At 55.7% G+C, this 13520-nt stretch overlaps 1 protein-coding gene across 2 annotated transcripts in view; it reads right to left on the reverse strand.

Moving 5' to 3' along the window:
* dgcr2 (DiGeorge syndrome critical region gene 2) overlaps positions 1-13520 on the reverse strand; it is a 63583-nt gene that overhangs the window by 26585 nt on the left and 23478 nt on the right. For both annotated transcript variants that reach the window (XM_078226752.1, XM_078226753.1), the window contains one exon: positions 152-277. In XM_078226752.1, the coding sequence (XP_078082878.1) occupies positions 152-277 (126 nt within the window). The remainder of the gene's footprint in view (positions 1-151; positions 278-13520) is intronic.

Below are 13520 nucleotides of genomic sequence, written 5' to 3' on the forward strand. Positions count from 1 at the left end.
TCGGATGATGACAACATTAGTTGAGATTGATACAGTTCCAAATCTCAAGCTAGTTTCCCCACCCGGTTACATGTGAAATTAGGAGAGCCTTTCCTATTCTTGGATTTTGAAGGGCTGTGTGTTAAGCTTACGTCATGGAACAATAACCTACGGGTGAAATGAAATGGCTGACCCACGTTGACGGGGTAGAAGTGGGTGTCTTCAGCTCCTCTGCCACGTCCATGTTTCAAGTCCACAGTTTCCTTCACATGGTGTACCCGGTGATCACCAATCACACCTACCAGGAAAAACAGGCACTTGCTGAAATTAGGACAACTGTTCTCACCACCTCAACCATCAAGTAACATTGCATTTTCTAAACCTTTCATATAGCAAAACCTTCCAATGTATTTCAGCAAGAATATTTGTGATGGTACTGTGCCTGTAAGAAATGTATTTATATCATGTTTCTTGAGGGGTCTGTTTAAAACTCAGTTCTGTTTTACACGGTGCCGATTTGTCTGCACCAGGCAGCTCACATGCTGAGAATGCAGGCTAATGATTGATTTTAGCTCGGAATGTGTTTGCTTCAATCTGAATTCATACATTTTTATTTATTTGGATTTCCCCCTGGGGTTTCAGAATAAGGTTTTAATTAGATTGATTGACCGAAACAGTCATGTGATTGAGAGGAACTAAGCTCACAGGGAAAAGCAAGGAGGATGTGATAGCGGTTACAAGGAGATCCATCAGGGTATTGCCTCGGATGCAGCATTTGAACTATAAGGAGAGACTGTTTTCTCGGAGCAGAGAAGGCTGAGGGGGGACATGGTTATAAGAGGTATGGACAGGATGAGCAAGGAGCAGCTGTTCTCTCAATCTTGAGGGGCCATAGCTTTAGGGTATGGAGCAGGAGATTCAAATGGGATTTAAGACGACATTTTTTCACTCAGAGGGTGGTGGGAATCTGGAATGCACTGCCTGAAAGGTCGTGGGATCCGCAAAAAACACAACCTTTAAAACTGAACCCAAGTCCCTGGCACTGAGATACAGCAGTGCTAACCACTGTGCCACCGGGCTTCATAACATATTTGGAGTTTCTGCTCTGACACCTTAACATATTAGGCAAGAAAATTTTGGTCGAGTAGAAAAGAGGTTTACAGAGGGAATTCTGGAGCTTAACGTGTATGTCGCTGCCATTTTTTAAAAATTCAGTTGCGGGACATGGGCGTCGCTGGCTGCCCAGCACTTATTGTCCATCCCTAGTTTCCCTTGAAACTGAGTGCCAGACCATTTCAGAGGACAGTTGAGAGTCAACCACATTGCTGTGGCTCTGGAGTCACATGCAGGCCAGACCAGCTAAGGACGGCAGATTTCCTTCCCGAAAGGGCATTAGTGAACCAGATGGCTTTTTCCAACAAGCGACAATTCTTTCATGGTCATCAGTAGATTCTCATTTTTAAAAATTTAATTCAAATTCCACCACTTGCTGTGGTGGGATTCGAACCCGGGTCTCCATAACATTAGCTGAGTTTCTGGATTAGTAGTCCAGCGATAATACCACTGGACCATCGCAACGGAAACTAGGGATGGTAGAATTGGAACAGCATTTTTGAGGGTTGTGGAGCCGGAGGAGAATACACAGAAAGACATTGTTGAAGGATTTGAAATGAAAGAAAATTTTGATATCAAAACAGTGCAGAACCAGGAATCAATATATATCAGAAATGCACAGGGGTGACGATTTGATTTTTTGCCACATGTATTAGAATAGTGAAAAATATTGTTCCCTGCACACTATACAGACAAGGCACCGTTCATGGAAAAGGAAACGAGAGTGTGTGCAGAATGTTGTGTGACAGTCATAGCTAGGGTGCAGAGAAAGATCAATTTAAAGCAAGGTAGGTCCATTCAAAACTATTATGGCAGCAGGGAAGAAGCTGTTCTTGAGTCGGTTGGTACGTGACCTCAGACTTGTGTCTTTTTCCCCGATGGAAGTAGTATGTCCGGAGTGCATGGGGTCCTTAATTATGCTGCTGCTTTGCCGAGACAGCGGGAACTGTAGACAGAGTCAATGGAAAAGAGGCTGATTTGCGTGATGGATTGGGCTACACTCACAACCTTTTGTAGTTTATTGCAGTCTTGGTCAGAGCAGGAGCCATACCAAGCTGTGATACAACCAGAAAGGTCTTCCATGGTGCTGCTGTAAATGCTGGGGAGAGTCGTAGCTGACATGCCAAATTTCCTTAGTCTTCTGAGAAAGGTTGGTGGGCTTTCTTAACTATAGTGTCAGCATGCGGGGGGGGGAGGTGGATTTCTGCTTTCTCCCCGTTAATGCAGACTGGGGCATGTTCCCCACTACGCTTCCTGAAGCCGATGACAATCTCTGTTGTTTTGTTGGAAAGATTGTCGTCACACCAATTCACCAGATTGTCTACTTCATTCCTGTACTCCGTTTTGCCATTGTTTGAGATCTGACCCACTACGGTGGGGTTGTCAGCAAACTTGAAAATCAAGTTGGAGGGGAATTTATCCACACAGTCATAGGTGTATAAGGAGTATAGTAGGGGGCTGAGAACACAACCTTGTGGGGCAGGTGTTGTGGATGAACGGCGAGGTGTGTCGTTGTTGCCTATCTTGACTAATTGCGGTCTGTGGGTTAGGAAGTTCAGGATCCAGTCGAAGAGGGAGGAGCTGAGACTCAGCCGCGGAGTTTGGAGATGCGTTCTCTGGAAATAATGGTGTTGAAGGCTGAACTGTAATCAATAGATAGGAGTCCGATATCGGTGTCTTTGTTATCTAGGTGTTCCAGGGTGAATGGCACTTGCTGCGAATGAAAGAGGCAGCAGATGATAAGAGGGGATTGCACACTCCCCCTTCCCTCCCCCACAGGGAACACTGGAAACCCCAGCCCCCGCGCGCCATGGCCTGCGGGACAGCCCCCCCCCCTCAGGGGTCTCCCGCCGGGGCCTCAGCGCACCCACGCGCCGAGGCCTGCGGGAGACCCGCGCACCCACGCCCCGAGGCCTGCGGGAGACCCGTGCCCCCACGCCCCGAGGCCTGCGGGAGACCCGCGCCCCCACCCGCCGAGGCCTGCGGGAGACCCGCGCACCCACCCGCCGAGGCCTGCGAGAGACCCGCGCCCCACGCGCCGAGGCCTGTGGGAGACCCGCGCCCCCACGTGCCGTGGCCTGCGGTAGACCCGTGTCCCCACGCGCCGAGGCCTGCGGGAGACCCGCGCCACCACGCGCCGAGGCCTGCGGGAGACCCGTGCCCCCACGCGCCGAGGCCTGCGGTAGACCCGTGTCCCCACGCGCCGAGGCCTGCGTGAGACCCGCGCCCCCACGCCCCGAGGCCTGCGGGAGACCCGCGCCCCCACGCCCCGAGGCCTGCGGGAGACCCGTGCCCCCACGCCCCGAGGCCTGCGGGAGACCCGCGCCCCCACCCGCCGAGGCCTGCGGGAGACCCGCGCACCCACCCGCCGAGGCCTGCGAGAGACCCGCGCCCCACGCGCCGAGGCCTGTGGGAGACCCGCGCCCCCACGTGCCGTGGCCTGCGGTAGACCCGTGTCCCCACGCGCCGAGGCCTGCGGGAGACCCGCGCCACCACGCGCCGAGGCCTGCGGGAGACCCGTGCCCCCACGCGCCGAGGCCTGCGGTAGACCCGTGTCCCCACGCGCCGAGGCCTGCGTGAGACCCGCGCCCCCACGCCCCGAGGCCTGCGGCAGACCCGCGCCCCCACGCCCCGAGGCCTGCGGGAGACCCGCGTCCCCACGCGCCGAGGCCTGCGGGAGACCCGCGCCACCACGCGCTGAGGCCTGAGGTAGACCCGTGCCCCCACGCGCCGAGGCCTGCGGGAGACCCGCGTCGCCACGCGCCGAGGCCTGCGGGAGACACACGCCCCCACGCGCCGAGGCCTGCGGAAGACCCGTGCCCCCACGCGCCGAGGCCTGCGTGAGACCCGCGTCCCCACGCGCTGAGGCCTGCGGGAGACCCGCGCACCCACGCCCCGAGGCCTGCGGGAGACCTGCGCGACCCATGCCCCGAGGCCTGCGTGAGACCCGCGCCCCCACGCGCCGAGGCCTGCGGGAGACACGCGTCCCCACGCGCCGAGGCCTGCGGGAGACCTGCGCGACCCATGCCCCGAGGCCTGCGGGAGACCCGCGCCCCCACGCCCCGAGGCCTGCAGGAGACCCGCGCCCCCACCCGCCGAGGCCTGCGGGAGACCCGCGCCCCCACGCACCGAGGCCTGCGGGAGACCTGCACCCCCACGCGCCGAGGCCTGCGGGAGACCTGCGCCCCCATCGGCCGAGGCCTGCGGGAGACACGCGCCGAGGCCTGCGGGAGACCCTCTTCCCCACACGCCGAGGCCTGCGGGAGACCCGCGCCACCACGCGCTGAGGCCTGCGGTAGACCCGTGCCCCCACGCGCCGAGGCCTGCGGGAGACCCGCGTCCCCACGCGCCGAGGCCTGCGGTAGACCCGTGCCCCCACGCGCCGAGGCCTGCGGGAGACCCGCGTCCCCACGCGCCGAGGCCTGCGGGAGACACACGCCCCCACGCGCCGAGGCCTGCGGGAGACACACGCCCCCACGCGCCGAGGCCTGCGGAAGACCCGTGCCCCCACGCGCCGAGGCCTGCGGGAGACCTGCACCCCCACGCGCCGAGGCCTGCGGGAGACCTGCGCCCCCATCGGCCGAGGCCTGCGGGAGACACGCGCCGAGGCCTGCGGGAGACCCTCTTCCCCACACGCCGAGGCCTGCGGGAGACCCGCGCCACCACGCGCTGAGGCCTGCGGTAGACCCGTGCCCCCACGCGCGAGGCCTGCGGGAGACCCGCGTCCCCACGCGCCGAGGCCTGCGGTAGACCCGTGCCCCCACGCGCCGAGGCCTGCGGGAGACCCGCGTCCCCACGCGCCGAGGCCTGCGGGAGACACACGCCCCCACGCGCCGAGGCCTGCGGGAGACACACGCCCCCACGCGCCGAGGCCTGCGGAAGACCCGTGCCCCCACGCGCCGAGGCCTGCGTGAGACCCGCGTCCCCACGCGCTGAGGCCTGCGGGAGACCTGCGCGACCCATGCCCCGAGGCCTGCGGGAGACACGCGCCCCCACGCGCCGAGGCCTGCGGGAGACCTGCGCGACCCATGCCCCGAGGCCTGCGGGAGACCCGCGCCCCCACGCCTGCAGGAGACCCGCGCCCCCACCCGCCGAGGCCTGCGGGAGACCCGCGCCCCCACGCACCGAGGCCTGCGGGAGACCTGCACCCCCACGCGCCGAGTCCTGCGGGAGACCTGCGCCCCCATCGGCCGATGCCTGCGGGAGACACGCGCCGAGGCCTGTGGGAGACCCTCTTCCCCACACGCCGAGGCCTGCGGGAGACCCTCTTCCCCACGCGCCGAGGCCTGCGGGAGACCCGCGCCCCCACACGTCGAGGCCTGCGGGAGACCCGCGCCCCCACACGCCGAGGCCTGCGGGAGACCCGCGCCCCACGTGCCGAGGCCTGCGGGAGACCCGCGCCCCACGTGCCGAGGCCTGCGGGAGACCCGCGCCCCCACGTGCCGAGGCCTGCGGGAGACCCGCGCCCCGCGGGAGACCCGCGCCCCCACGCGCCGAGGCCTGTGGGAGACGCGCGACCCCACGCGCCGAGGCCTGCGGGAGACCCGCGCGACCCATGCCCCCACACGCCAAGGCCTTCGGGAGACCCGTGCCCCCACGCCCCGAGGCTTGCGGGAGACCCGCGCCCCCACGCTCCGAGGCCTGCGGGAGACCCGCGCCCTCACTCGCCGAGGCCTGCGGGAGACCCTCGCCACCACCCGCCGAGGACTGCAGGAGACCTGCGCCCCCACGCGCCGAGGCCTGCGGGAGACGCGCGCCCCCACGCGCCGAGGCCTGCGGGAGACCCGCGCGACCCATGCCCCCACACGCCGAGGCCTTCGGGAGACCCGTGCCCCCACGCCCCGAGGCTTGCGGGAGATCTGTGCCCCCACGCCCCGAGGCCTGCGGGAGACCCGCGCCCCCACGCTCCGAGGCCTGCGGGAAACCCGCGCCCTCACTCGCCGAGGCCTGCGGGAGACCCTCGCCACCACCCGCCGAGGACTGCAGGAGACCCTCTTCCCCACGCGCCGAGGCCTGCGGGAGGCCCGCACCCCCACGCGCCGAGGCCTGCGGGAGACCCGCGCGACCTGTGCCCCAACCCGCCGAGGCCTACAGGAGTCCCGCGCCCCCACCCGCCGAGGCCTGCGGGAGACCCACGCCCCCACCCGCCGAGGCCTGCGGGAGACACGCGCCGAGGCCTGCGGGAGACCCTCTTCCCCAAGCGCCGAGGCCTGCGGGAGACCCGCGCCCCCACACGCCGAGGCCTGCGGGAGACCCTCTTCCCCACGCACCGAGGCCTGCGGGAGACCCGCGCCCCCACCCGCCGAGGCCTGCGGTAGACCCGCGCCCCCACGCGCCGAGGCCTGCGGGAGACCCACTCCCCCACGCACCGAGGCCTGCGGGAGACCAGCGCCCCCGCGCCCCCACGTGCCGAGGCCTGCGGGAGACCCACTCCCCCACGCACCGAGGCCTGCGGGAGACCCGCGCCCACACGCGCCGAGGCCTGCGGGAGACGCGCGCCCCCACGCGCCGAGGCCTGCGGGAGACCCGCGCCCTCACGCGCCAAGGCCTGCGGGAGACCCGCGCCCCCACGCGCCGAGGCCTGCGGGAGACCCGCGCCCCACGCACCGAAGCCTGCGCAAGATCCGCGCCCCCCCACGTGGAGAGGCCTGTGGGAGACCACCTCCCTCATGAACTGACACCTCTGGGAGACCCTCCCCATGCGCAGAGACCTCTGGGAGACTCCACAGCAGCCAGTTTGGGAAAACCTGCCCTGAAGCATGAGGTTTTACTGTCTGCCATAACCTTTGATGCGGCACCTTGTCAAACACCTTCTGGAAATCTAAGTACAGTACATAATATCTTTCACAACAGCTTCTAGCATTTCCCTATGAAAGATATTTGGCTTACCGGTGTATAATTCCTGGTTTCCGTCTCCCTTCCTTTCTCGGAAACCTCTATGAGTCCAGGGAATTTTGGAAAATTAAAACTAACTCAACCATCTCACAAAATACTTGTTCAAAATTTGAGGATGAAGTCCACCCAGTCCAAGGGTATGTTAGCCCACAGATCCAACAATTTGCTCAATACAACTTCCCTGATGATTGTAGTTTTCCTGAGTTCCTCCATCCTTCTATTACCTCATTTACAAATATTTCTGGGATGTTACTTGTATCCTCTATGCTGAAGGCTGATGTAAAATGGGCGGCACGGTAGCACTGCTGCTTCACAGCTCCAGGGACCTGGGTTCGATTCCCGGCTTGGGTCACTGTCTGTGTGGAGTTTGCACATTCTCCTCGTGTCTGCGTGGGTTCCTCCGGGTGCTCCGGTTTCCTCCCACAGTCCAAAGATGTGCGGGTTAGGTTTATCGGCCATGCTAAAATTGCCCCTTAGTGTCCTGAGATGTGTAGATTAGAGGGATTAGCGGGTAAATATGGAGGGATATGGGGGTAGGGCATGGGTGGGATTGTGGTCGGTGCAGACTCGATGGGCCAAATGGCCTCTTTCTGCACTGTAGGGTTTCTGTGATTTCTGTGAAAATACCTGTTTAATTCATCTGTCACGGCCCTATTTTCCATTACTGATTCCCCAGGTGCACTACAGGATCAAGGGCAGCACAGTGGTGAGTACTGCTGCCTCTCAGCGCCAGGGACCTGGGTTCAATTCTGGCCTTGGGTGACTGTGTGCCGTTTGCACATTCTCCCCATGTGTGGGTTTCCTCCCACATTCCAAATATGCGTAGTTTAGATGGATTAGCATGGGGAATGTGTGGGGTCACAGAGACAGATCAGGGAAGGGGGCCTGGAAAGGACGCACTGTTCTAGAGTCAATGCAGACATGATGGGCCGAATGTCCTCCTTGTGCAGGGATCCTAAATGTTTATTTTGTTAACAGTTACTTAAGTATCTATAGAAATTTTTACTGCCTGTCTTGATATTACTGTCTAGCTTTCTCTCCTCCTCTGGTTCTTATCAATCTTTTTGTCATGCTTCAATGTTCTTTATATTCTTTCCAATCTTTGTGCAATTATGTGCTTTTTCTCTTCAAAATCCGATCTTTAACTTTTAAATCAGATGATGGGCCCTCAGGGTGGCATGGTGGCACAGTGGTTAGCACTGCTGCCTCTCAGCACAAAGGTCCTAGGTTCAATTCCCGGATTGGGTCACTGTCTGTGTAGAGTCTGCACATCCTCCCTGTGTCTATGTGGGTTTCCTCTGGATGCTCCAGTTTCCTCCCACAGTCCAAAAGATGTGTTGGTTAGGTGCATTGACCATGCTAAATTCTTCATCAGTGTACCCGAACAGGCGCCAGAGTGTGGTAGCCAGGGGATTTTCACAGTAACTTCAAGGCAGTGTTAATCTAAGCCTACTGTTGACACTAAAAGAAAAACTTGAAACTCCCCTTGGAATTTTTCTTTCTGATTGCAATGTGTCTATTCTGTGTATTCTGAAATATCCCTTGAAGTCCTTTGAACAGATCTGAACATCTGTTGATCTATCCTTTAAACATATTTGCCAGTTCCCTTTTAGCTAGCTCCACTTTCATGCCCTCAAGTTTAAAATACTAGTCTGGGACGCATTCTTCCCTCCCTCAATGAATGTGAAATTCAATCATATTCTAATTGTTGCTACCTAGGAATGCCTTCACTGTGAGGTTATCAATTAATCCTATTACACAATACCAGGTCTGATACAGCCTGCCCTCTGGTTGGCTCCAGAATGTGCTGTTTGAAGAAACTATCCCAAACACATTCAATTAAACCCTCATCTATGCTACCTTTGTCCATCTATTTTCTTCATTCTGTAGATTAACATCCCCCATTATTATTGTAGTACCTTTCTGACAAGCTCCCATTATCTTTTCTTTTTTCCTGCTGTGTAGTTCCAATTAGGTGGCCCGTTCACCAGTTCCACAAGTAACTTCTCGCCTTTAATTTCTCATCTCAACCTAAACTGCTTCTACATCCTGGTTTCCTGAACTAGGATCATCCCTCTCTGTGCTAATATTACCATTAATTAACAGCACCATCCCGCCACTTGTTCTTAACTTCCAGTCCTTGCTGAATGCCACATACCCTTCAATATTCACGTCCCAAACTATGTCATCCTGGAGCCATGTTTCTGCAATAGTTACCAGATCATACTTATTTTCTATTTGAGCAATCACTTCATCTGTTTTGTTTCAAGTGCTGTGTGCATTCAGATACAGAGCCTGTGTCTGCATGGGTTTTCTCCGGGTGCTTCGGTTTCCTCCCACATTCTGAAAGACGTGCTGGTTGGGTGTATTGACCCGAACAGGCGCCAGACTGTGGCGACTAGGGAAATTTCACATAACTTCATTGCAGTGCTAATGTAAGCCTTACTTGTGACAAATAAACAAAACTTTAACTTCAAGTTAATGTTTTGACCTTATTATTTTTGTGGCATCTAACCTTATCTGCTGGTTTACTTTTAGATTTAGAACATAGAACATTACAGCGCAGTACAGGCCCTTCAGCCCTCGATGTTGCGCCGACCAGTGGAACCAATCTAAAGCCCCTCTAATCTACACTATTCCAATATCATCAATATGTTTATCCAATAACCATTTGAATGCTCTTAATGTTGACGAGTCCACTACTGCTGCAGGCAGGGCATTCCACGTCCTTACTACTCTCTGAGTAAAGAACCTACCTCTAACTATATCTCTCACCCCTCATAGAATCCCTACAGTGCAGAAGGAGGCCATTCGGCCCATCGAGTCTGCACCGACCATAATCCCACCCAGGCCCTACCCCCACATATTTACCCGCTAATCCCTCTAACCTACGCATCCCAGGACTCTAAGGGGCAATTTTTAACCTGGCCAATCAACCTAACCCGCACATTTTTGGACTGTGGGAGGAAACCGGAGCACCCGGAGGAAACCCACGCAGACACGAGGAGAATGTGCAAACTCCACACAGACAGTGACCCGAGCCGGGAATCGAACCCGGGACCCTGGAGCTGTGAAGCAGGAGTGCTAACCACTGCGCCACCGTACAATTTAAAGCTTTGTCCCCTCGTGCTAGCCATCACCATCCGAGGAAAAAGGCTCTCACTATCCACCCTATCTAATCGTCTGATCATCTTGCATGCCTCTATTAAGTCACCTCTTAACCTTCTTCTCTCTAATGAAAACAACCTCAAGCCCCTCAGCCTTTCCTCATACGATTTTCCCACCATACCAGGCAACATCCTGGTAAATCTCCTCTGCACCCTTTCCAACACTTCCACATCTTTCCTATAACACGGCGACCAGAACTGTACGCAATACTCCAAATGCGGCCGCACCAGAATTTTGTACAGTTGCAGCATGACCTCATGGCTCCGAAACTCAATCCCTCTACCAATAAAAGCTAACACACCGTGCGCCTTCTTAACAACCCTCTCAACCTGGGTGCCAACTTTCAGGGATCTATGCACATGGACACCCAGATCCCTCTGTTCATCCACACTACCAAGTATCTTACCATTAGCCCAGTACTCTGTATTCCTGTTACTCCTTCCAAAGTGAATCACCTCACACTTTTCTGCATTAAACTCCATTTGCCACCTCTCAGCCCAGCTCTGCAGCTTATCCATGTCCCTCTGCAACCTGCCACTTCCCTCCGCACTGTCTACAACTCCACCGACTTTCATGTCATCCGCAAATTTACTAATCCATCCTTCCACGCCCTCATCCAGGTCATTAATAAAAATGACAAACAGCAGTGGCCCCAAAACAGATCCTTGCGGTACACCACTAGTAACTGAACTCCAGGATGAATATTTCCCATCAACCACGACCCTCTGTTTTCTTACAGCTAGCCAATTCCTGATCCAAACCACGAAATCACCCTCAATCTCATGTGTCCGTATTTTCTGCAAAAGCTTACCATGGGGAACCTTATCAAACGCTCTCCTGTCATGGTCTGTTTTTCATTTCCTGTATTAGTATCTATCTCTCTTGCCTTGTCTCTATACTCTTTAGTACATCACATCTTTCCAAATTTGATCCCTTGCCCCCATTATTTCGTTTAAAACTCTCTTTCCTTCCCTGGCTCTGCGACTCACATGCGATTCAAACCTTGCCCCAGCAAGGTTTAGGTGTATATCATCCTAACAGTACATATCCCACTTCCCCTAGTATTGGTGCCAGTGTTCCTCAAACCAAAATCTAGAGTCAGAGTCTGAGTCGTATGGTGTAGAAAATGCTCTTCGACCAATCGAGTCTGCACTGACGATATCTACCACTAAAGTCGCACTAATCCCTATCTTGGCAAAGATAGGGATCTAGATGAGTATACGGCTTGTAGGAAGGGACTAAAGAAGGAAATTAGGAGAGCCAGAAGGGGTCACGAGAAGGCCTTGGCAGGTAGGATTAAGGAGAACCCGAAGGCGTTCTATAAATATGTGAAGAGTAAAAGGATGAGACGTGAAGGAATAGGACCTATAAAAGGTGACGGTGGGAAAATCTGTACGGAACCAGTAGAAATGGCGGAGGTGCTTAATGAGTATTTTGCCTCGGTTTTCACAGAGGAGAAGGACATGGGTGGATGTACTGTGGGCTTGCGGTGGACTGAAAAGATTGAGTATGTGGACTTTAACAAAGAGGTTGTGCTGGAATCTTTGAATGGCATCAAGATAGGTAAGTCGCCGGGTCCCGATGTGATGTACCCCAGGTTACTGTGGGAGGCGAGGGAAGAGATTGCAGAGCCTCTGGCGATCATCTTTGCGTCATAGAAATCACAGAAACCCTACAGTGCAGAAGGAGGCCATTCGGCCCATCGAGTCTGCACCGACCACAATCCCACCCAGGCCCTACCCCCACATACTTACCCGCTAATCCCACTAACCTATGCATCACAGTACTCTAAGGGGCAATTTTTAACCTGGCCAATCAACCTAACCCGCACATCTTTGGACGTCGTCGATGGAGACAGGAGGGGTGCCGGAGGATTGCGGATGTGGTTCCTATTTTCAAGAAGGGGAATAGGGATAGCCCAGGAAATTACCGACCGGTGAGTCTAACCTCAGTGGTTGGTAAGCTGATGGAGAAGATCCTGAGGGACAAGATTTATGAGCATTTAGAGAGGTTTAGTATGCTCAAGAATACTCAGCATGGCTTTGTCAAAGGCAGATCGTGCCTTACGAGCCTGGTGGAGGTCTTCGAAAATGTGACTAAACACATTGACGAAGGGAAAGCGGTAGATGTGGTTTTTATGGATTTTAGCAAGGCGTTCGATAAGGTCCCCCATGCAAGGTTTCTAGAAAGTGAGAGGGCATGGGATCCAAGGGGCTGCTGCCCTGTGGATCCAGAACTGGCTTGCCCAAAGGAGGCAGAGAGTGTGTATAGATGGGTCTTTTTCTAATTGGAGGTCGGTCACCAGTGGTGTGCCCCAGGGATCTGTTCTGGGACCCTTGCTGTTTGTCATTTTCATAAATGACCTGGATGAGGAAGTGGAGGGATGGGTTGGTAAGTTTGCCGACGACACGAAGGTTGGTGGGCTTGTGGATAGTCTGGCGGGATGTCAGAAGTTACAGAGGGACATAGATAGGATGCAAGACTGGGCGGAGAAGTGGCAGATGGACTTCAACCCAGATGAATGTGTCGTGGTCCATTTTGGCAGGTCAAATGGGATGAAGGAGTACAATATAAAGGGAAAGACTCTTAGTACTGTAGAGGATCAGAAGGACCTTGGGGTCCGGGTCCATAGGACTCTAAAATCGGCCCCGCAGGTGGAGGTGGTTGTTAAGAAGGCGTATGGTGTGCTGGCCTTTATCAATCGAGGGATTGAGTTTAGGAGTCCGGGGATAATGATGCAGCTATATAAGACCCTCGTCAGACCCCACTTGGAGTACTGTGCTCAATTCTGGTCGCCTCATTACAGGAAGGATGTGGAAATGATTGAAAGGGTGCAGAGGAGATTTACAAGGATGTTGCCTGGATTGAGTGGCATGCCTTATGAGGGAGCTCGGTCTTTTCTCCTTGGAGAGACGTAGGATGAGAGGAGACCTAACAGAGGTATAGAAGATGTTGAGAGGCATAGATCGGGTGGACTCTCAGAGGCTTTTTCCCAGGGTGGAAATGGCTGCTACGCGAGGACACAGGTTTAAGGTGCTGGGGTGTAGGTACAGGGGAAATGTTAGGGGGAAGTTTTTCCACACAGAGGGTGGTGGGCGAGTGGAATCGGCTGCCGTCAGTGGTGGTGGAGACAAACTCAATAGGGTCGTTTAAGAGACTCCTGGATGAGTACATGGGACTTAATAGGATGGAGGGTTATAGGTAGGCCTAAAAGGTAGGGATATGTTCGGCACAACTTGTGGGGCCGAAGGGCCTGTTTTGTGCTGTAGTTTTCTATGTAATCCTATTTTCGAGAACCTGTCCCTTATCCTTGAATGTTACGACGTTTCAAGTGCTCATCCAAATACTTTTTATAGTTAGTAAGG

Source organism: Mustelus asterias, chromosome 13, assembly GCF_964213995.1.
Source record: "Mustelus asterias chromosome 13, sMusAst1.hap1.1, whole genome shotgun sequence".
In the NCBI taxonomy this organism is placed as follows: Eukaryota; Metazoa; Chordata; class Chondrichthyes; order Carcharhiniformes; family Triakidae; genus Mustelus; species Mustelus asterias.